Genomic DNA, 21603 nt, shown 5'->3' with positions numbered 1-21603 from the left:
GACTTACCTAAGGATCTAGTTAAAATGCAGACTACTGCTTTATAGAGCACACTTTAAATAGCAAGGACTTAGAATCCTTACTTGGCTAAAAGGTAATACTACTTAAGACAAAAAAAAAAAAATTCCCTTAATAGGAGGGACTTAAGAGACATTAAAAAGTAATTCCTAAGATTTAAAATGTTTAATATATATTTAAATTAAAGTTTAAGGCTAATATGTTTAATAGCATAATTACCTTACAACTATATTAATAATATGTAAATTAATATTATAAAATAGTCTAGAATAATCTTTTCATTAAATTATTAACATATTTTTAAACAAAATAAAAACTTAAAATAAGGTAATATTTAAAATACACCACTAAAAATAAGCCCTGGTTTCTCCTCTAAAGACTATTAGAGTAAGAGCAATAAAGAAACTTTTGGAATGATCTAAATATGCTCCTGCCAGAAAAAGGGAGAAAAGACTAGATGATCTCAATTACTCTTCCCAGCTGAATACCTTAAAACTCAAACTTGTCTATACAGTTCATTCAAAGTGTTTCTATCTGTAACAGTTATAATGTACATGTCTTTAAAAAGGAACACCAAGAAAATAAAATATAATGATCTCAAATAAGAAAATTAATTTTATTCATATTTATCATTGATGTCCAAGATCAGTTTTCAAGAAAAATTCTAAGTAACACAACACCCCACAAATACTTAGCACCTAAATTGGTATTTTAAGACCTGATAAATTACTTTTATCAAATGAAAAATTGTTCACATCATAGGCTAATCTCAAGTTTTAGTGTACTCCTATCATAATCAAAAATAGCAACATACATATGGCACAGTATACAAATACTACTATGATATTTTCTAGTATATTTATACCTGCAGTCTGTTGCTTTAGGAGGCAAAATATAAGGAAAAAGTAGTTCAGTAAGTTTCCTTAAATAGTGTAATTCGTCTCTTCGACTTCTCAAAGCAACATGAAGCTCTGGACCATATTCTTCTAACGCAGCTTGCTGTAAAAACTCTGTATTTTTTACTACAAAATGGAGATTAAAAATAAGTATTAAAACAAGTTAAGTAACATTAAATAACTTCAGCCATTTCCACTAACAAAGAGGACAGCATCTAACCTAGACATTCCTTTTCAATACATATTCTACGGGGAAATTTTTCAGGAACAGACTATAAAGAGAGAAATTCCTCTCTGTTTATTCTGCAATAAATTAGTAAATGGACCCCTTTCCCCTCGCAAACAAGAATTTAAATTCATGTTTCCACTTTACAAATTACATAAAATAACAGCAAATGATTTTTAAAAGATGGAAAAAAATGTAGAAAATGTAGGAAAAAAATGTAGAAAATGTAGAAAAAAATGTAGAAAACATCTTTTAGGACAAGCTTTTAGGATAAGCTTTTGTTATCAAACGTTACATCGTGTTCATCCTCTGAAAAAACAAAAATACTCTACTCAAATTTCTTTAATTGCACTTGCTTTCACAACAATATAAACCAGGTAACCTTTTTTTTTTTTTTCTACAGTAAGTAGTAAAGTTTATTTGAGGAAAGATGATGTTCACATGTATGCACACATAGTTGAATCCATAAATATTTTTTTCACATGAATGATTCTTCAGGAGTGCTTAAAACTTTGTTCCAGTCATACAGAGCTACTTGTCATCTCCTGTTCACAGCGTGCTCATTCTTGCCCCCGTGCCTTTGCCCATTACATTCCCTTCGAAGAATGCCTGATTCACTCATCTTTGTCCTTTCTGTCTTTTATTTATTTTTTTATTTTGGCATATTATGGGGGTACAGATTTTAAGGTTTCAATAAATGCCCTCCAGGTAACCTTTTGAAGCAAATATACAAACTGGCTTCTTGAGTTAAGTTCTGGATCTTCTGTCCAGAGCATAGAACGCAAGTATAAAACTGTATAAGGTAGAAGTCTATGAATGAAGATTCCTTAATAAATATTAACTGATGGTAAAAGTTACCTTAACAGGAAGTTTTTTAAAAGCCCAGGCAATAAAGTAATATTTTAAAACTTAAAAGTAACAGTATTCTCTCCTTTTTTATATCTCAAAAGACTAAGTGGAAAGATAAGCCATGCTTTCCCCTTTCTGCACTCTGTACCAAGTTTTAAAATCATGGAGTCTGTGTAGGTAATCTTAACCCTAATTCAGTGGCATTTACTTTAGGACTATTTCCTTCTATTTTTATGGAAAGATAATCCAAGTATGTTCACCCTCCCCCCCCCAAAAAAAGTCAATATATGCATTCTAATAGTGTGAGTACTAAGATAATGAAGGCTATCTGTACCCTTACAAGAAATACACTTTAAATTATTAGCCAAGCTTTTGTTATCCCCAAGAACTTAAGGCACGGGTCTTTTAGAAATTTATGTCCATGGGCATTTAAAATCAGAAGACTAAGTTGTGCTAAACTTCCCAGCTCTACTTCTTTACTGATATGATTTTGAACAAATGATATAATCCCTTTGAGTCTCAGAATCTACATCAGTAAATGGCCATTAAATAGTTATTAACTCTGAAAAGTCATCATGTAAAATATGTAATAATTATAGTATTTGGTGTGATTAACCATTTATAGATAATATATGAATTAAATCACTGGACTGGAATCTATTCAGCAACTGTCAAATGTAAGAGATTTTTGTAGTTCTAGGTGATAAGAAAGTAAAGGGATCAGGCAAAACATTTTTAAAAAGTTGGGAGGGAGAGACACCTTAATTGGGAATATAAACAAAATAGATATGCTGGAATATAGAGCATGGATTAATCCCCACAAATCACTAGTATCTAATGTCTAATTGGTTGGTGGTTTTCAGACCATAAAAAGAAAGGTCCTCAGAATCTATGACAGAGAGATATCTTCAGGTTGCAAGAGTGGAATAAGGTCCTTCTACACAATCATTACTGAATTTAAATTAAGCCAATGCTTATACTGTGTATATATATTCAACATTCTCAATTTAAATTAAGCCAATGCTTATACTGTGTGTATATATATTCAACATTTCTAAGAGCCATACATAGAAGTAATTACATAGTCAGAACACTTCTATATAATATCTATTCTTAAGAGGCAGATTAAGTACAGAACATCAAGAAAGTAAGGATAACAATGTATGAAGAGATGAATCTTTACTTCCTGAATTATGCTTAATTGTGGAACCAAAGAATTCATGAAATAAATTTATATATTAAAGAAATGAAAAATCTAAAATTAAAAAATATTTTTAACAAGTCTGTCTAATTCACTGTCATAATATTTAGAACACTGGGATCTTAGGATAAAATTAGAGACCTCCTTATTCTCTGGCCTTTTACTTCTATGGATTTCATTAATTACAATGTTATTAATAAAACCGGAATATAATTGAGTAATAAATTGAGTTATCAAACCACGAAAAGACATAGAGGAGCCTAAAATGCATATTGCTAAGTGAAAGAAACTAAAACATACTGTATGGCCAGGCACGGTCACTCACGCCTGTAATCCTAGCACTCTGGGAGGCCAAGGCAGGTGGATTGCTCGAGGTCAGGAGTTCGAAACCAGCCTGAGCAAGAGCGAGACCCCATCTCTACTATAAATAGAAAGAAATTAATTGGCCAACTAATATATATAGAAAAAAATTAGCCAGGCATGGTGGCACATGCCTGTAGTCCCAGCTACTCGGGAGGCTGAGGCAGCAGGATCACTTGGAACCAGGAGTTTGAGGTTGCTGTGAGCTAGGCTAACGCCACGGCACTCACTCTAGCCTGGGCAGCAAAGCGAGACTCTGTCTCAAAAAAATAAAAATAAATAAATAAGTAAAACATACTGTATGATCCCAACTATAAAACATCCTGGAAAAGTCAAAACTGTAGAGACAGTAAAAAGATCAGTGATTGCCAGGGGTTCTCGGAAGGACGAATAGGTGAAGCATGGGGGACTTTTAGGGCGGTGAAACTATTCAGTGTGCTACTGAAATGGTGACTACATGATTGCACATTTGTCAAAACTCACAATGCATGTACAACACAAAGAGTGAAACCTAATGTAAACCATGGACTTTAGTTAATAACAACATATCAATATTGCTCCATCAATTATAACAAATGTAACAAATAATGCAAGATGCAAATACTAGAAAAAGGGGGGAGTATATGAGAACTCTGTGTACTTAAACTCAATTTTTCTGTAAACTTAAAATTACTCTAAATTTACAATCTACTAATAAGACAAAACTTTTCCTATATTTTCTTCTGATAATAAAGTAGCCTTTACAAAGTGACTACACCAAAGACACTAACTTCGAGTGTGTTTTTGCCATTGACAGGACAATAATTTTAAAAGTTTTATTATCATTTTTATTTATTTATTATTTTAAAAGTTTTTTTATTCAACAAGTTAAATATACTCAAGCTCTTTTTTTAACTATGTTGAAGGTAAAATTATTTTTACTTGTTATAAGATGAACACAGTAACTTTTAAATATATAATTTGAAATGCTTTTCATATCTAAGGAATTATGCATCTCAAAGGGCAAACTAATAATTTTATTTAATTTAACTTCAATTCTACCTATAGCATAATTTCCCAAAATATGCTCTGATTATTAGTTGATATTACGAGGGAAGAAAAAAATGGTTCCATGGTCAAATGAATTCGAGACACCTAGGTTAAAGTTAAAGCTATTTCTTTGCTGCAGGACTACTCAGAGCTTCTGGTGTGCCAGTACTTACTGGGAATTTCCAGGCAGGGAATACAATAGTAATTACCAACAAATATGACCATGAAATTTCTTCTGATCATATGGTCATCTATGTACAGTAGTATTCTGCAGAACATACTTCAGAAAGCAATGACAAAAAGAATTCCAAATGCAAACAAACACAAGGAAAATCTCAGTTTTGCACAAAACTAAGTGTAGAGTATAGAAGTAATTTTGTTGCAAAGAAACATTTTAGTTTGATCTAGAGCAGGGGTCCTCAAACTTTTTAAACAGGGGGCCAGTTCACTGTCCCTCAGACTGTTAGAGGGCCAGACTATAGTTTTAAAAAAACTATGAACAAATTCCTATGCACACTGCACACATATTATTTTGAAGTAAAAAAACAAACGGGCAAAACACCCGTAATGTGGCCTTTGGGCCATTGTTTGAGGACGCCTGATCTAGAGTAAGAAAAGTCTCAAATGAAGATTTCACATTCATTCAATCAGAAAATATTTACTAAACATATGTTATTTGTAAATAATGACAGTAAAACGGCCACGGCACACGTAAGACATAGCAAATAGGTCATCCTGGCTAAGGCATAATATATAATGAAAGACAAGACTATATCAAAATATGTAACTACATAGAAAAAGGGTTTATATATATAGTCTGTATGCTATAGCAGAGTCACTAAGATTTTTTTAGTAGAGAAATAACATGAAAATTGTCATACTGTAAAATTAGCAAGGTAGTGATATAAAGGATGGGCTAAAATAGGTCAAAACTTGAAATCAACAAGGAGAAAGTGGGAAAAGACATGAAAGATACCTCAGAGAAATAGGTTATCATTCAAAAAAAGATAAGCCATCAATAATATATCTAAAAGCTAACTAACTATATTTAATTTTCAAAGATTTTTGTGTTTTCACACTTACATGATTATTAATAAACTACTGAAAGGGAATTCAGTTTAAAAGCATACTCTCACAGCATTTGTAAATATATCAGTTAATGTATCAGTACTCAGATATTTCAGGTGAAAGGTGATGTATAAAAACAAAATCACTGAAATTGTAGTAAAAAACTGTATTACCTTTCTGTCTGGCTTTAACTATCACTTCTATATGCTTCATTGCTGCTTTTAATAATTTCTTGGTTATAATAGATGGAATATCCACCTAGAAAAATTCAACATAAAAATAAAATTTTTGAAGTAATTATTACTAAGTTACAATGGCAAAAACACTATAATTAAGATATTGGATCTTAAAATTAGAAGTATTCAGAATCTTTCAAAAATATAACTTAAAATACTTTATATTCTTAGATCATACAACTGTTAAGTTAGATAGTTTTTTTTAACAAAGTACTAAAAGTTTATCTTAATATGCACACTCTAAATACTAATTTTTCCCCACAAAATGATATTTTTATTCCTGGCTGGCTTCTTTACGTGTTCTTTGGGTTAAATGCATGTAAGGAAAACTCTAGTAACTTATAATCTCCTTGATGCTATAAACTTGTTGGTAAGATGTTACTGGAAAATGAACTTTTTCATTCAGCTTACAAGATGAATTCTGGTTTTAAGATATATAGAAGCATTCTATTTTAGAATAATATTAAGTTACATCATTTCCCACCAACATTTTTAAACCTAAAGGCTAGAATCTATACTGATAATGGTAGGTTAGTGAGGAGGGCTGAAGGCTTATATGCACACACAGAAAAGAAGCAAAACATAAAATAACTAAAAATAAATTACAAATAATAGTTTATTGGAGGCCGGGCGCTGTGGCTCACGCCTGTAATCCTAGCTCTTGGGAGGCCGAGGCGGGCGGATTGCTCAAGGTCAGGAGTTCAAAACCAGCCTGAGCAAGAGCGAGACCCCGTCTCTACTATAAATAGAAAGAAATTAATTGGCCAACTGATATATATATAAAAAATTAGCCGGGCATGGTGGCGCATGCCTGTAGTCCCAGCTACTTTGGAGGCTGAGGCAGGAGGATCGCTTGAGCCCAGGAGATTGAGGTTGCTGTGAGCTAGGCTGATGCCACGGCATTCACTCTAGCCTGGACAACAAAGTGAGACTCTGTCTCAAAAAAAAAAAAAAAAAAATAGTTTATTGGACTTTAACAGGCTCATCTTCCACCATAAAGCCTAACACTTTATAACTTCCTGTTATCAAAGACATGAGAAAATTCTATCACAATAGTGTTAACTTCCCAATTCTTTTTAAATTCCATATTAAAGAAGAGAACAAAATCCCAGGGTAAAGAGTCTAACAAGTATGATGGACTATAAACCCCACATTTTAGTGACCTGCTGATAAAATCCAGACCATAGATCAAACATGTTCAATAAAAAGGAATATTCTTGCTAGTACTATGCCTCATTGCAAAATAACATTACTCTTTATTTATCCTCAGCCATACAGTACTCAATGATTATAAATTACTCTCATATTTTATCAAATAAACAAGATGTTTTAGTTTTTAAGCATTTTATAAAATCTTGTCTTCTGACAAAGACGAAATCATGAAGAATTGCATTTGTAAGTTCCATTCTAGGACTTCGAGTCAGAATTAAAATGATAAAATAACAGGTTTCTCACTAAACTTTGATTTTTAAAAAAAACTGGGGACTTTAAAATGACTCTTTATTTTCACTATCTCCAAACTTCCAATTTATATTATTCGAGCAATGGTATCAAGAACAGAACACCGTAGATGGAATAAGATGACCATACCTAACTTTCTATAAAATGGATATAATGACCAATTTATCTCCCAGGACACTGATGCAGATAATATGAGAGGAAAGACCAGGCACAGTGGCTCATGCCTGTAATCCCAGCACTTTGGGAGGCCAAGGTGGGACGATCACTTGAGCCCAGTCATTCAAGACCAGCCTGAACAACACAGTGAGACCGCCCCATCCCTATAAAAAATACAAAAATTAGCTGGGGGTAGCAGTGTGCATCTGTAGTCCCAGCTCCTTGGGAGGCTGAGACAGGAGGAACGCTTGACCCCAGCAGTGTGAGGTTGCAGTGAACTATGATGACCCTACTGCACACTAGTCTGAGCAACAGAGTGAGCTCAAAAAACAAAAAACAAAAAAAAGTGAGAAAATAATTAGTTATGGCAAGGATGTAGAGATATTAGAATCCTCATACATTGTTGGTGGGAATGTAAATGATGCAGCCACTTTGGAAAACAGTCTAGCACCTTCTTAAAGTGCTAAACATAGAATTATCATTTGATACAGCAATTATACACCTAGGTATTTACCCAAAATAAATAAAAACATATATTAAACAAAAAAAACTTATACACAAATGTTCATACATGCATAAAAGTCAAATGTCCAAATTTCCACTAATCGGTGAATGGATAAACAAATTGTAGTGCATCCTACCCATACAATATGGTATTATTCAGCCATAGAAAACAATGGCGTAGGCTGGGCACGGTGGCTCATGCCTATAATTCTAGCACTCTGGGAGGCTGAGCAGATCGAATGGATCGCTCGAGGTCAGGAGTTTGAAACCAGCCTGAGCAAGAGCAAGACCCCATCTCTACTAAAAAAATAGAAACAAATTAATTGGCCAACTAAAAATATATAGAAAAAATTAGCCGGGCATGGTGGCGCATGCCTGTAGTCCCAGCATTTGGGAGGCTGAGTGAGAAGGATCACTTAAGCCCAGGAGTTGGAGGTTGCTGTGAGCTAGGCTGATGCCATGGCACTCTAGCCGAGGCAACAGAGTGAGACTCTGTCTCAAAAAAAAAAAAAAAAGAAAAGAAAAAAACAATGGCATACTGTTAAATGCTATAACATGACAACATGGATGAACCTTGAGAACATTATGCTAAGTGAAAGAAGCCAGTCACAAAAGTCTACATACTGCACGATTCCATTTATGTGCAATGTTCACAATAGACCAGAAATTCATAGAGACAGAAAGGAGATATGTGTTTGGATATGGCTGAGGGGATAGGAGGGTTGGGATTCATGGTGAAAGGATACAAGGTTTTTTTCTAGGTAATGAAAATGTTCCGAAATTGATGGTGCTTGATAGCTGTACAACTTTGTGAATATGCTAAAAACCACTGAATTATGTACTTTAAATGGGTGAATTGTATGGTATGTAAATTATACCTTAATAAAGCTGTTATCAAGATATATATATATATCATGTTTCAAGTAAGAGGTGCTATTCTTTCAGAATTCAGTAAGCTATCTCAAAGCCTAACATAGCAGAAATTTTTCTATTAACTAATGCCTTTTAACTAATTCATTGTACTAAGGCAACCAAAATTCATTTTAAAAAATTAATTTAGACTTATTACAAGTTATAATTTAAAATGGTTTATCACCAACAAATTGATAATTCTTCCTAAATCTTTCATTCCAATTAGTCTATTGAGACAATTGTCCCAAACCTCTTTTTAAACAATATCACGTTTATCAACTTTTTTCAAAAGTAATAAAAGCTCAATGCAAAAAAAAAAAAAGACAAATACAAAGAAGTAAATGGAAAGAACCAAAATTCAGCATCAGCCTAACACCAAAATAAGGGTTAACAGTGACAAGGATGTATATGTCCTTAACATATGTATTAACAAGCTTTATTACATGTTTTGTTTTCAAAATGGAAAAATACCACATATATTTTCTAGCCTCTTCCACTTGACTATTTAAGATAAATATTTTCACATGAAAATGAGTACTATTCTACAAAGTGATTATTCATGGGTATGTAGAATTCTATTCTTAATATGTATTGTATGTACTCAACACATAATCCCACCACTAAATACCAGTTTTTCTTTTTAGTTTTCCTTATTATAAATTATAGCACAATAAATCTTTGAACATACATTTTTAACTACATCTTCGATCATATCCTTAACATATATTACCAAAAAATGGAATTAAATTTGGAGTATAGACATTGTTAAGTCTTAATAAAGATTACTGAACTCCCCTCACATGTAATAGTTACACCAATTTGGATTTGCACTTGCTTTGCCTTTTTCCACACAACCATCATTACTAGATAGTAACATTCTTTTTTACCTTTCCCAATCTGATAGATTAAAAAAAAGTTATCTCACTAAAATTTTTTATTTGATATGAGATAACATATTTTCAAGTGTTCATTGGCCATTTTATATTTTTCTTTTGTGAACTGCTCATTCATATTTTTTGTATGCCTTTTCTACAGTGGTTACTTGTATTGTTCATTTCTCAAATAATTATGCAAGCATTTAACAAAATTAATCTTTATTTTATTACTAATGGCAAAGATATATAATAATTCATTGTCAATATGTTCAATCCTATTGAATTGACAAAGCAGGAGAGACAAGTGTATATGTCTACAGCTAATGTTCTACAATATGTATATAGGCAAAGACCCAAACATGCAAAATATGGCTCAAAAAATTTTTTTTAAAGTAGATCACAATCATTGCCATTTACTCAATAAATTCATCTAACTGGAACATAACCTTTTTTATATAGTTGCCTTTTCATTTCTAGTTTTCACAAACCAAGATAACAAAGCATTAAAATTCAAGAAAGCAAAACTGATCAATGAGTAAATGATTCAATAATTTTTAACCTAAGAAAATGAAATGAAGAAAAAACATATACACATGATAAAGAGGAAAGTAAAAATAAGATTTAAAACACTCTCTTTCATAAAGAGAAAGCTCCAAATTCTCTAATTTCTCATTATAAATATATACCTTGTGAATCCTTCGTATCAAGACAGATGCAAAAAACCGTAACGTTATTCTCAGTTCATCAACAAAGGACTCATCATCTGTCACATCCCTTCAAATGAGGAGAAAAGCAAACATTAAGAAGTTCAAAGAAATAGTTTTCACCTTCTAGAAATCAAGGAAAAAACTTCCTTTTTCTCCCCATTTACTTAAGCTATTTTTCTTTTATTTATAAATAATTCATTTTATTGCAGAATAAAATATATAAAAAAACAAACATCTCCCATAATTCTAGTACTAAGATATAATCACTATTAACTAAACTGTAGTATATATTTATTTGTAGACATACACATGTACATAGTCTTATTTGTACAATATTAAGACCATTTTCTAAGTATCATCAAAGAAATGTCAAAGAAACAAAAGAATAAATAATTTTGGAGAAGCAACAAAATACAAATTTTAAATTAGTTTAAAATATTCATAAAATAATGATATAAACTAATTCTAAAAGTTAAATAGTGTGTTCTATTTGAAAAAGAAAATGAACTGAAACTCAAATATTTTCTAACAGAAATTTTGACAACCTTTATCTAAGGAGCTACTTTTCATTTTCCTGTTGTTTTGAGGTCCCTAGAATTAGCATACTTCCCTATTCAAAGGCAAGAAAAAAAGGTATGTATAATGGTAATATCCTGAACTTGAAGATGCTGCTAACAGTTAAGTCCTTTGGCAGAATAAGAAAGATAATTTTATCAACCATACTTCCCACTATTAACCCCCAAGAACGGGATATTACAGTATCAATAGCTAGACTGAGGAGAAAACACGTATTTTAACACTTAGAAATATAAGATTTTATGTCTGAAGAGTCATAATGTAGAAGTGGGAGAAGGTAAAAGAGTCTTTACAAAGGGATTCATTTTACAAATGACCTCACCATCAGCTTTACTTAAATGGCAAATGTGGCTGGGCATGGTGGCTCATGCCTGTAATCCTAGGACTTTGAGAGGCCAAGGTGTGAGGGTTACTTTAGCCCAGGAGTTCAAAACCACCAGCCTGGGCAACACAGCGAGACCCTTTCATTACAAAACTTGCAAAAATTAGCTAGGCATGGTGGCATGCACCTGTAGTCTCAGCTACAAGGGAGCCTGCAGCAAGAGGATCACTTGAGCCCAGGAGTTTGAGATTGCAATGAGCTATGAGCTTTGATGACGCCACCAGACTCTAGCCCAGGCAACAGACCAAGACCCTGTCTCAAAAAAAAAAAAAAAAGAAAGAAAGAAACTTAAAATAAAAATGGCAAATGCCTGATATTTAAGACAGAACTCAATATCAAAATTTAATTTACACAGCTTTTCAGGAAAATATGGTATATAAACTGGATATCAAATTGGTTTTAACACTCTGGATGAACACAACTTGTAGTATTTTTTATTAGAAAATTCAAACTATACTGAATCAATATAAAATTAGGGAGATGTCATTAAACATTACATCTATAAGTCATATAGGTGTAAGTGTTCAAATATATATTAAACAAATGATGTTTATTTAAGGAAATATGTATTTATTAAATTATATAAGTTGGATCTCTCTTTGATTCTCAAACTAGATGTTTTTTCAGATCTAGAGTATTTTCTGTATCTTAGAAGGCACAGGGCCCTTGTACATACACAGCATACAGCAAAAACAAAGTTATTTTGGAAAAAAATATTAATTTTTCAGGAAAAGTACTGAAGTTATCTTTCATTTAATGAAACGTCTGAATATAGACTTTTCTCCCAAAGGTGTAATTATTTCAAATGCGAAAACTGTACAAAATTATTAAATTGGTACATTTAAGAATGATAAATTCTATGTTACTTTTCTTTCAAAAAGCAACCTAGGTTTTCTTCCTCTTTACTATCACTAAATTATTAACAGATTGCCTACATCAATGGTTCTTAACTGGGGCCAATTACACCTTCCAGATATCATCTGGCATGCTCTGAAGACATTTTTAGTATTTAAAACTTGAGGGTGGTCGCGCTACTAGCGTCTCATGAGAAAAAGCCAAAGGTGCTATTAAATATCCTATAATGAAAGTACAGCACTCCACAACAAAGAATTATTTGGCCTAAAATGTCAGTAGTAACAAAGTTGAGAAATCCTGGCCTACACTGAAAACACATTAGCATATTTAGCTTAATGGTATTCACTATATTAAACAAAAAAGATCTTACAGAAAGAACATACCTGTACCATGGATAAACAAAGTTTTCCAACACTAATTCAAGAACCTGCAGAAAAATAATTTTTAAAGAAAAATAAAATTAATTAATTCTGGGGAAATAAACTGTACTACTTGGTGATATATTTTAGGTAAACCAATACATAAAATTGGTTTTATATATCACAAATAATAACAATAATATACTTTCACATGACACCATATTTCAACCTTATACAATTGTGAAGATCAAAGAGAGCACTTGAGAAAACACTTGGAAAATCATAAAATTTCACAAAAAGGAAAAATTATTACTACAATGACACATGTTTCTAAATATTCACATAATCCAACAAAAAACTTAAACTATTCCTGACTCTAAAGTTTCACTGAACCAAAAAAGTTCTATGGAAAGGGGGAAAATATTAAGTTTGTCTTTTGTATTCCTAAGTTTCTCTAAGTCAGTATTCCCAGAATAAAATAAACAAGTAGCTAAGACTTATATAAGGGGTAAAAAATGGGTGTTAGTGATCACCTTTGAAGGAAAGATAGTGATTTACAAGGGAACATGAAGGGGAGTTCTGGGATGCTGGTATTTTTTTCTGAAGGAATACTGGTTATATGGATACGTTCACTTTGTAAAAATTTTAGCTGTACACTTAAAATCAGTATATATAAGTTATATGTGAAAAAGTAACAAACAAAATAAACCCTGGGTGTTAAACTTTCCATTTCTTTGGTGTGGGTATTGAAGTATGTTATAATTTTTAAAGGAGTTGTAGCACTCCTTTAAAGTTACTGTCAGAGATAGAAACATTAAAAAGCAGTAGAGAGGGAATGGAGCAAAAATCAAACCATAAACCTTCTCTGATAGCAGTAACAAAGGTTATGGAATCTCTAGTTTAAATTTTTTTTTTTTTTTTTTTGAGACAGAGTCTCACTTTGTTGCCCAGGCTAGAGTGAGTGCCATGGCATCAGCCTACCTCACAGCAACCTCAATCTCCTGGGCTCAAGCAATCCTCCTGCCTCAGCCTCCCTAGTAGCTGGGACTACAGGTATGTGCCACCATGCCCAGCTAATTTTTTGTATATATATATTTTTTAGTTGGTCAATTAATTTCTTTCTATTTTTAGTAGAGACAGGGTCTTCTTGCTCAGGCTGGTTTCAAACTCCTGACCTTGAGCAATCCGCCCGCCTGGGCCTCCCAGAGTGCTAGGGTTACAGGCGTGAGCCCCTGCGCCCAGCCTCTAGTTTAAATATTAAAGCAATAATAATTTAGATGTTTTACTACAAAAACTAAGCATTAACTGGGAAATAAAGATACATATAAAACAGCCATATCAATGAACAGGATAGACAAGAAACTAGAAAAGGTTATTGTTAAATGTTTGCTTTCCTTTTATTTCATACATTTAATAGGTCACCAAATCCTACTGATTTTACATCCAAAGTTGTTCTCTCCTACAGCGCAACTGTTTGGGTCCTCATCTTCTCACTCCTTGTATTGCAGCACTACTCTCTAAACTAGTCTCTCTGCCTCCAAGCTCACTTCCCTCCAGCCTCCACAGACCTGCCAAAGTGATCTAAAACATATTTGACCACATCACTCCCTTGCATGCAATCCTTAATAATGTCAAACCACAAAACATGAAGAAAGAAAGGTGAAGCTGCATTGATTTTGAAGGGGAGCTGCTGGCATGCAGCAGCCGTGACCACTAACTTCCTTTTTACCTTGCACTGCATCCTATGAGTCACATCTGAAAACTCAAGTCACACAGTTTGAAAATCACTGGCTTACAGTAGCAATTAATCTAAACTCCATCAGCATAGCCCCTGAAGTCATTTGATGATCTGATTTCCAAAAAGCTATACAAGATACTAGTTAAGATCTAAGCCAGACTCGAGTTCTTGACTGAGTTCTACAACCAACTGGATATGAAACTTGAGAAAATTATTAAAACTCTCTAAATTCCAGTTTACCTTTGATAAAATTAACAGTAATAGCACCCACTTTGTAAGTTATGTATAGATTACATGAAATAATGTATATACTTAAGCACAGTGCCTAATATATAGTAAGTATATCATTAAATACTAACCACTAGAATATTATTTCTTAATTGCCCACATCCTCCTTCACATATTACCCTCCAGTTTACTCAACACCACATCTTGTTTCAAGGCTCTTTCCTTTAGAAAGCTCTACACAAACCCTGAAATACCCTTTCCCACACTATCAGTCTGGCAAACTTCTAGTCATCCAATCTGACTATCCTTCCGAACAGTTATGCACTTCCTCCTCTACACTAAATCTATATACCTTGCACATTTTCCCCCTTATTGTCTGTATTAAATTATATTGTAATTACCTGTTTATATGCTTACCTTCCCCACTAGGCTGAAGTTTCTAATAGAGAAGGACCATATCTTATTTCTATCTTAATTCCTAAGGCCTAACCCAGTTCCTACCTGGAGCAATATCTCAGAAACTTTAATTGTGGGAGCTAATATTTATTGAGCATGAATATGTACCAGGCCCTGGGCCAAGAACTTTACATAAGTTCTTTCACTTATTTCAAGGAATGACTGAAATGTCAAAAACACAAATAATACTCTTGTCAGAGGTTTTCTTCAACAGACCTCAACTCAGCACTCTCCAATAGAAATACAATGTAAGTCACACATTAATTTTAAATTTTCTAGTAGCTACATTTCTTAAAAAGTTAAAAAAAAAAAAACAGGTGAAATTAATTTTAACCCAGTATATCCAAAATATTATCATTTCCACATGTAATCAATATAAAAAATATAACATATTTTACATTCTTTTTTATTACTAAGTTTTCAAAATGCAGTTTATATTTTATATACAGCACATCTCAACTGGGACTAGCACATTTCAGTTTTTATTAACAGCCACATGGAGCTGGTGGCTACACCATATTAGACAGCACAGTCTTAAATCAAGGAATCTTAGAGATGAAAAAGGCCTTAGAGACACAAGGAGAAAAAAAATGCCAAGAGTTTGAATGGCATTTTATACAGATCACCTTTAGTCAAAGGAGGGTACAAACTAGGATAAAGGACACTTAAGCAACATTCAGATGCCTAATGCTATTCTTCAATTAATTGGCATCCAATGTAATTCAATACATTTCTATCAGCTACCAACAATATATGTGACCCCAAACTTGGTGCTGAGAACAAATAAGACTCAATTTTCTGCCTTCAAAGATTTTACTGTTTTCTCAGATCCATGGAGAAGTCTCTAAAACAAATATCTAAAATGCATGGTCCAGGCCAGGCATGGTGGCTCACGCCTGTAATCCTAGCACTCTGAGAGGCCGAGGCGAGCAGATTGCTCAAGGTCAGGAGTTCGAAACCAGCCTGAGCAAGAGTGAGACCCTGTCTTTACTATAAATAGAAAGAAATTAATTGGCCAACTAATACATATAGAAAAAATGAGCCGGGCATGGTGGTGCATGCCTGTAGTCCCAGCTACTCTGGAGGCTGAGGCAGGAGGATCACTTGAGCCCAGGAGTTTGAGGTTGCTGTGAGCTAGGCTGACGCCACGGCACCCACTCTAGCCCGGGCAACAAAGTGAGACTCTGTCTCAAAAACAAACAAAAAAAGGTACATATAATATGTTACTATAACAAAGATAAGAGACATGCTTTCTATTACTATTATTATGCAGAAATAGCAAAAGTTATACCATTCCTTACTCTACCCTTCAGCTAGTATCAAAACTGGGGTCATAATTCAGTAAACTATATATTTGCTCCTTGCAGTTCAGAGCTCCTTTTAGAATTTTGAAATGATTATTTCTACTATCTTATCATAATAAATGACTGTTTTTATAGGAAGTAAGCAACAACCAGGTAAAACAGAGCTTTTCCATAGCTAAAATGTCTATTTAAATTAAACATGAGCTCCAAAAACATTTTTAGCTTACTATTCAAATTGCTTAGTTTGTAATAATCAACTACTTAGCCCAGAATTGATTAGGTGGCATATACTGAGATGCTCCACGAATAAATTTTTTGATGAAAACATCTGGAAAAATGTCCCATAATAGGTATTGAACATCTTCTGTTAATAATATTAATACCTCTGAGAGAGATGCATCAACCTTGGAGGGAATTTTCAGGTCTAGCCACGGCTGGTAGTTTTCAAGTAGCAAGGAAGGCCTAAAGAAAAGGGTCATACAATTAAATCACTTGAATCCAAAATGTAATTAGAAGGATCAACAAATAAAAATTATTTAACTTACCTATGTCGTTTACATTTCACTTTACCACAAACAGCACAGCTATGACCTTGAGGAAATAATTCTTGAAGTCCTAACTGCTAAAAAAGGAAAATAGGGGTGAGAGGAGATTTTTCTTACTTTACATCTTTACTAAAGAGAATCAACTCTTCAAAAGTTTTTTTAATCAATGTATGAATTCAGAAGACATTATTTGGCCTGCTTTAACAGTGAAACCATTCTTTGTAATAAATAATACTTGCTAGTGTCCCAATTAACAGATAAAAAATTCCTGATGAAATGCTTTACAATACCTAAGCCAAATTTCCAACCTTAAAGTTAAAATCAATTGTTATGATCACTTACAAAAAAAAAATCTATATTTAAAAGTGATATTCTACTGGAAAAGTATAAGGAAAAATTACTTTCTATTTCTCCAAAACCTTGAATTCAATGAGGAAGAAGATATGTAATAACTGGTAAAGTTCCTGACCAAACATGGCACACTACTTTCATTTGTATTTTCTCTGAGTAAAAATACCAACAAACCTGAGACATGGGAATGCATCAACTTAAAGAATTATCCAGTAAGAAGACTTCAAGATATCGCATTAAACCCTGATCTACAGACCAGAACCTTGCCTTATAGAGATAGATTCAATACACTACTACCTTTATTAAATTTCAGAAATACAAATTATTTGGTTATGCAAACTGCTTAATTATTTCTCTCTCTTTATTTTTAGCCAGTCACAGGGAGGCTGTATACCAACTTTAGTGACACTAATATTAATAAGTTCTGATAACCCACTACCATCGGACCAGTCACTGTTTTAACACATTTTCAATAATAAATATTAAATAGCATAGGGTCATATATATTGACTCTTAAAAATTAGAGCACATAATTTTACCTTGGGTTTGTATTTTATTGTGAAGAATATATTTGGTAAAAGAGAGTCAGGTCCAAAAGAGCAGTAGAATGTGACAACTCCAGCAACAAATGACCAGAAGATCATTAAAACATGAAGATACCTTAGAAATAAATTAAAATAATTATTAAAACCAAAAAAAATATAACTCATCTTTTCATTAATTTAACAAGTATTTACTAAGCACCTACCATATCAGTTGAAGCAATTATTCCAATCATAACTAATTTTCTGTAATGTATTTATTAAATATAAGAATCATAAATGTATGTTATCAAATGTATAATTCAGGAAGTATAAATTCTCAGTAATTCATAATTGGTACCTATGTGGTCATTTTTAACTACCCTATACCATAGTCTTCCAGAATACCTTCTAAGCATATTGTAGTATTTACACCCTACCATAATTGTGAGTATTTTTCATTAAATGAAAACAATTTTACTAAGTGCTTATGTGTATGCTAGACAGTGCTAGGCTCTGGAAGTAAAGTAGGGAAGAGCACTGCCATGGTCTCCACTTGCATGGAAAACACTGTCTAGTAACGATAACAGGTAAGTAATGAGCACAAGACAATGGGATTATGACAGAAAGTATGCATATGCATGACATGGGAACACGACAGGCCAATTACTGAACCCAAATTTGAAAGAACAGAAAAGGATTTTTCAGGAAAAGTGTTGTCTACAGAGAAACTTAATGCGTAAGTAGGGGTAAACAAACTAAAGAGGGTAGTGTAGAGGCATGGGGGCGCTGGGGAAAACACAGGGGAATTCAAACTTAAGAGAAACACATGGGCCAAGGCATAGTTCCAAGGAAGAAGTGGACCTGAGATGAATCTTAAAAAGCAAGCAGGCCAGGCGCAGTGGCTCACGCCTGTAATCCTAGCTCTCTGGGAGGCTGAGGCAGGCGGATTGCTCGAGGTCAGGAGTTCAAAACCAGCCTGAGCAAGAGCAAGACCCTGTCTCTACTATAAATAGAAAGAAATTAATTGGCCAATTAACATATATATAGAAAAAATTAGCCGGGCATGGTGGCGCATGCCTGTAGTCCCAGCTACTCTGGAGGCTGAGGCAGGAGGATCGCTTGAGCCCAGGAGTTTGAGGTTGCTGTGAGCTAGTCTGACGCCACAGCAACAAAGCGAGACTCTGTCTCAAAAAAAAAAAAAAAGAAAGCAGAAGCCAGATGATAGTGTCATATATAGGTCATGTTAAAGTGTCTTAACATAGGCAGTCCTCACATTGCAGTTCTGATATGCACGAATTTCAGACACCATGACTTTGTTAAATAACACTAGTCTCCCAGAACACAGTTCAAATTCCAATGTATATTCCACAGCATATTTATTAACTATGAGTTTCTGGATAAAGTATAAACTTTTGCTGCTAACTCTTCAGTCCACAAATCACTATATAAGTAACAGATATGTATCATGATCAGTGAGCAATCGCATCACTTCTGTCAGTGACTGGTCACTCAGTGCACACCAGTCTTCATTCAGTTCGTGCATAGACAGCAAAGTTAGGAGTTGTATTACTGCCTTGTCTCCCAGCAATAAATCCACATGACATTTTACAAAAGTAGATAATTTAAAGAAGAAATTGGCCCACAAACACTAAAGTACAACAAAGAAATGAACAGTGACAATGCTAGGAATGAAATTCAAATCAAATGTAAATGAAGTTACAGAAGAAATAGCTAACTGTGAGAATGACAATGTGGCTGTTTGAGAGACTCTAGATATGTAGCCAGAGGAACTTAGTGAAGGGAACTTATTAACATCAATGAGGAAAGTGGTTGTGACAGAAGGATAAAAATGTCCCAGAGGAAGTGACATCAGCAAAATCTCCACATTAAAGGAACTCTTACAGATTTCATGACATTAGATAAAACTCTGAAAGCTGATCCAAACTTAGGAGATGGCAATCACCTAGGCAAAGAAAATATACTCCATATCCTATGTTTTTGTTTTTTGAGACAGAGTCTCACTTTGTCGCCCAGGCTAGAGTGAGTGCCGTGGCGTCAGCCTAGCTCACAGCAACCTCAAACTCCTGGGCTCAAGTGATCCTCCTGCCTCAGCCTCCCAAGTAGCTGGGACTACAGGCATGCGCCACCATGCCCGGCTCATTTTTTCTATATATATTAGTTGGCCAATTAATTTCTTTCTATTTATAATAGAGACGGGATCTCGCTCTTGCTCAGGCTGGTTTCGAACTCCTGACCTGGAGCGATCCGCCCGCCTCAGCCTCCCAGAGAGCTAGGCATATCCTATGTTGTATGATAAAAAGATTACGATCACTTTGCAGTTCCTGCTTGCATTATCATTATTACAGCCCTACACTTCTAGACAAAGTGGGGACTGCCTGTATTATCTTATAAGAAAATGCATTGTAAAGAACTAGTAATTTGTAGATTCAGTAAAGACTACTACTTCTGCAAAATGTGCTTCCTACTCACCATGAAGTTCAAATGGGAACAGGAGGTTCCACCTCCTTACAGATTCTATCTCCCTCACTCAAGACTGGACTAAGGGTGGACACAAAACCCAAAGTGGGCCAATCATAGCATCCTCTTCCCCTGCATACAGTTGACTGGTTCAGAGATGGGACCATCTGAATCAACCTAGGAGATAGGAGGCTTCTAAACAGAGTGAACTGCATGAACTGAGGTCCAACCAGAATCTCAGTCCGCTTTATGATAGTAGAAATGTGAAGCTCTAATGATACTGACAGCCATATGCTCTGCCACTTGAAAGAAATGGTAATGAGAAGAGAATGAAGCCGGACTTCAGAGAGGAAGACAAAAAGGGGAAGGAAGAAAGTAATGAAGTATGTCAAATACTAGTCTCTGGGGCCCAGCTAAACTTCAGTTTAATAGTATTTCTGCACAAAACCTTCCAATGTTCCCACTCTTTGCTAAACCTAGTGTGAGTTGAGTTTCTGTAATCTGCCATCAAGAGTCCAGAGTCGGCCGGGCACTGTGGCTCACGCCTGTAATCCTAGCTCTTGGGAGGCCGAGGCGGGCGGATTGCTCAAGGTCAGGAGTTCAAAACCAGCCTGAGCAAGAGCGAGACCCCGTCTCTACTATAAATAGAAAGAAATTAATTGGCCAACTGATATATATATAAAAAATTAGCCGGGCATGGTGGCGCATGCCTGTAGTCCCAGCTACCTGGGAGGCTGAGGCAGAAGGATCACTCGAGCCCAGGAGTTTGAGGTTGCTGTGAGCTAGGCTGACGCCACGGCACTCACTCTAGCCTGGGCAACAAAGTGAGACTCTGTCTCAAAAAAAAAAAAGAGTCCAGAGTCATACTCAGAAGACAATGAATAGTTTTAAGATGATTTTAAGAATTTTTAGGAGTCTTAAGAAAGAAAGTTGTCACGCTCAGGTTCACACATATAATCCTAGCACTCTAGGAGGCCAAGGTGGGAGGATTGCTTGAGGTCAGAAATTTGAGAACAGTCTGAGCAAGAAGGAGGCCCTGTTTCTACAAATAATTTCTTTTAAAAATTAGCCATTCCTGGCCGGGCGCTGTGGCTCACGCCTGTAATCCTAGCTCTTGGGAGGCCGAGGCGGGCGGATTGCTCGAGGTCAGGAGTTCAAAACCAGCCTGAGCAAGAGCGAGACCCCGTCTCTACTATAAACAGAAAGAAATTAATTGGCCAACTGATATATATATATAAAAAAAAAAAAATTAGCTGGGCATAGTGGCGCATGCCTGTAGTCCCAGCTACCCGGGAGGCTGAGGCAGAAGGA

General features: G+C 34.4%; 1 protein-coding gene across 6 annotated transcripts in view; it reads right to left on the bottom strand.

Moving 5' to 3' along the window:
• SNX14 (sorting nexin 14) overlaps positions 1 to 21603 on the bottom strand; it is a 72311-nt gene that overhangs the window by 45025 nt on the left and 5683 nt on the right. For 4 of the 6 annotated variants that reach the window (XM_012748403.3, XM_012748404.3, XM_012748406.2 and 1 more), the window contains exons 2-8: positions 17830 to 17950; positions 16940 to 17016; positions 16778 to 16856; positions 12693 to 12736; positions 10476 to 10563; positions 5819 to 5903; positions 882 to 1038 (exon numbers count right to left, since the gene is read on the bottom strand). In XM_012748403.3, coding sequence (XP_012603857.1) covers positions 882 to 1038; positions 5819 to 5903; positions 10476 to 10563; positions 12693 to 12736; positions 16778 to 16856; positions 16940 to 17016; positions 17830 to 17950 — 651 coding nt within the window. The remainder of the gene's footprint in view (positions 1 to 881; positions 1039 to 5818; positions 5904 to 10475; positions 10564 to 12692; positions 12737 to 16777; positions 16857 to 16939; positions 17017 to 17829; positions 17951 to 21603) is intronic. The other 2 variants (XM_020287026.2, XM_076003128.1) reach the window with 1 other exon arrangement.

This window comes from Microcebus murinus, chromosome 5 (assembly GCF_040939455.1).
Source record: "Microcebus murinus isolate Inina chromosome 5, M.murinus_Inina_mat1.0, whole genome shotgun sequence".
Lineage (NCBI taxonomy): Eukaryota > Metazoa > Chordata > Mammalia > Primates > Cheirogaleidae > Microcebus > Microcebus murinus.
Note: the sequence above shows the minus strand (reverse complement) of the source record. Positions and strands in the feature narration are given on the sequence as shown.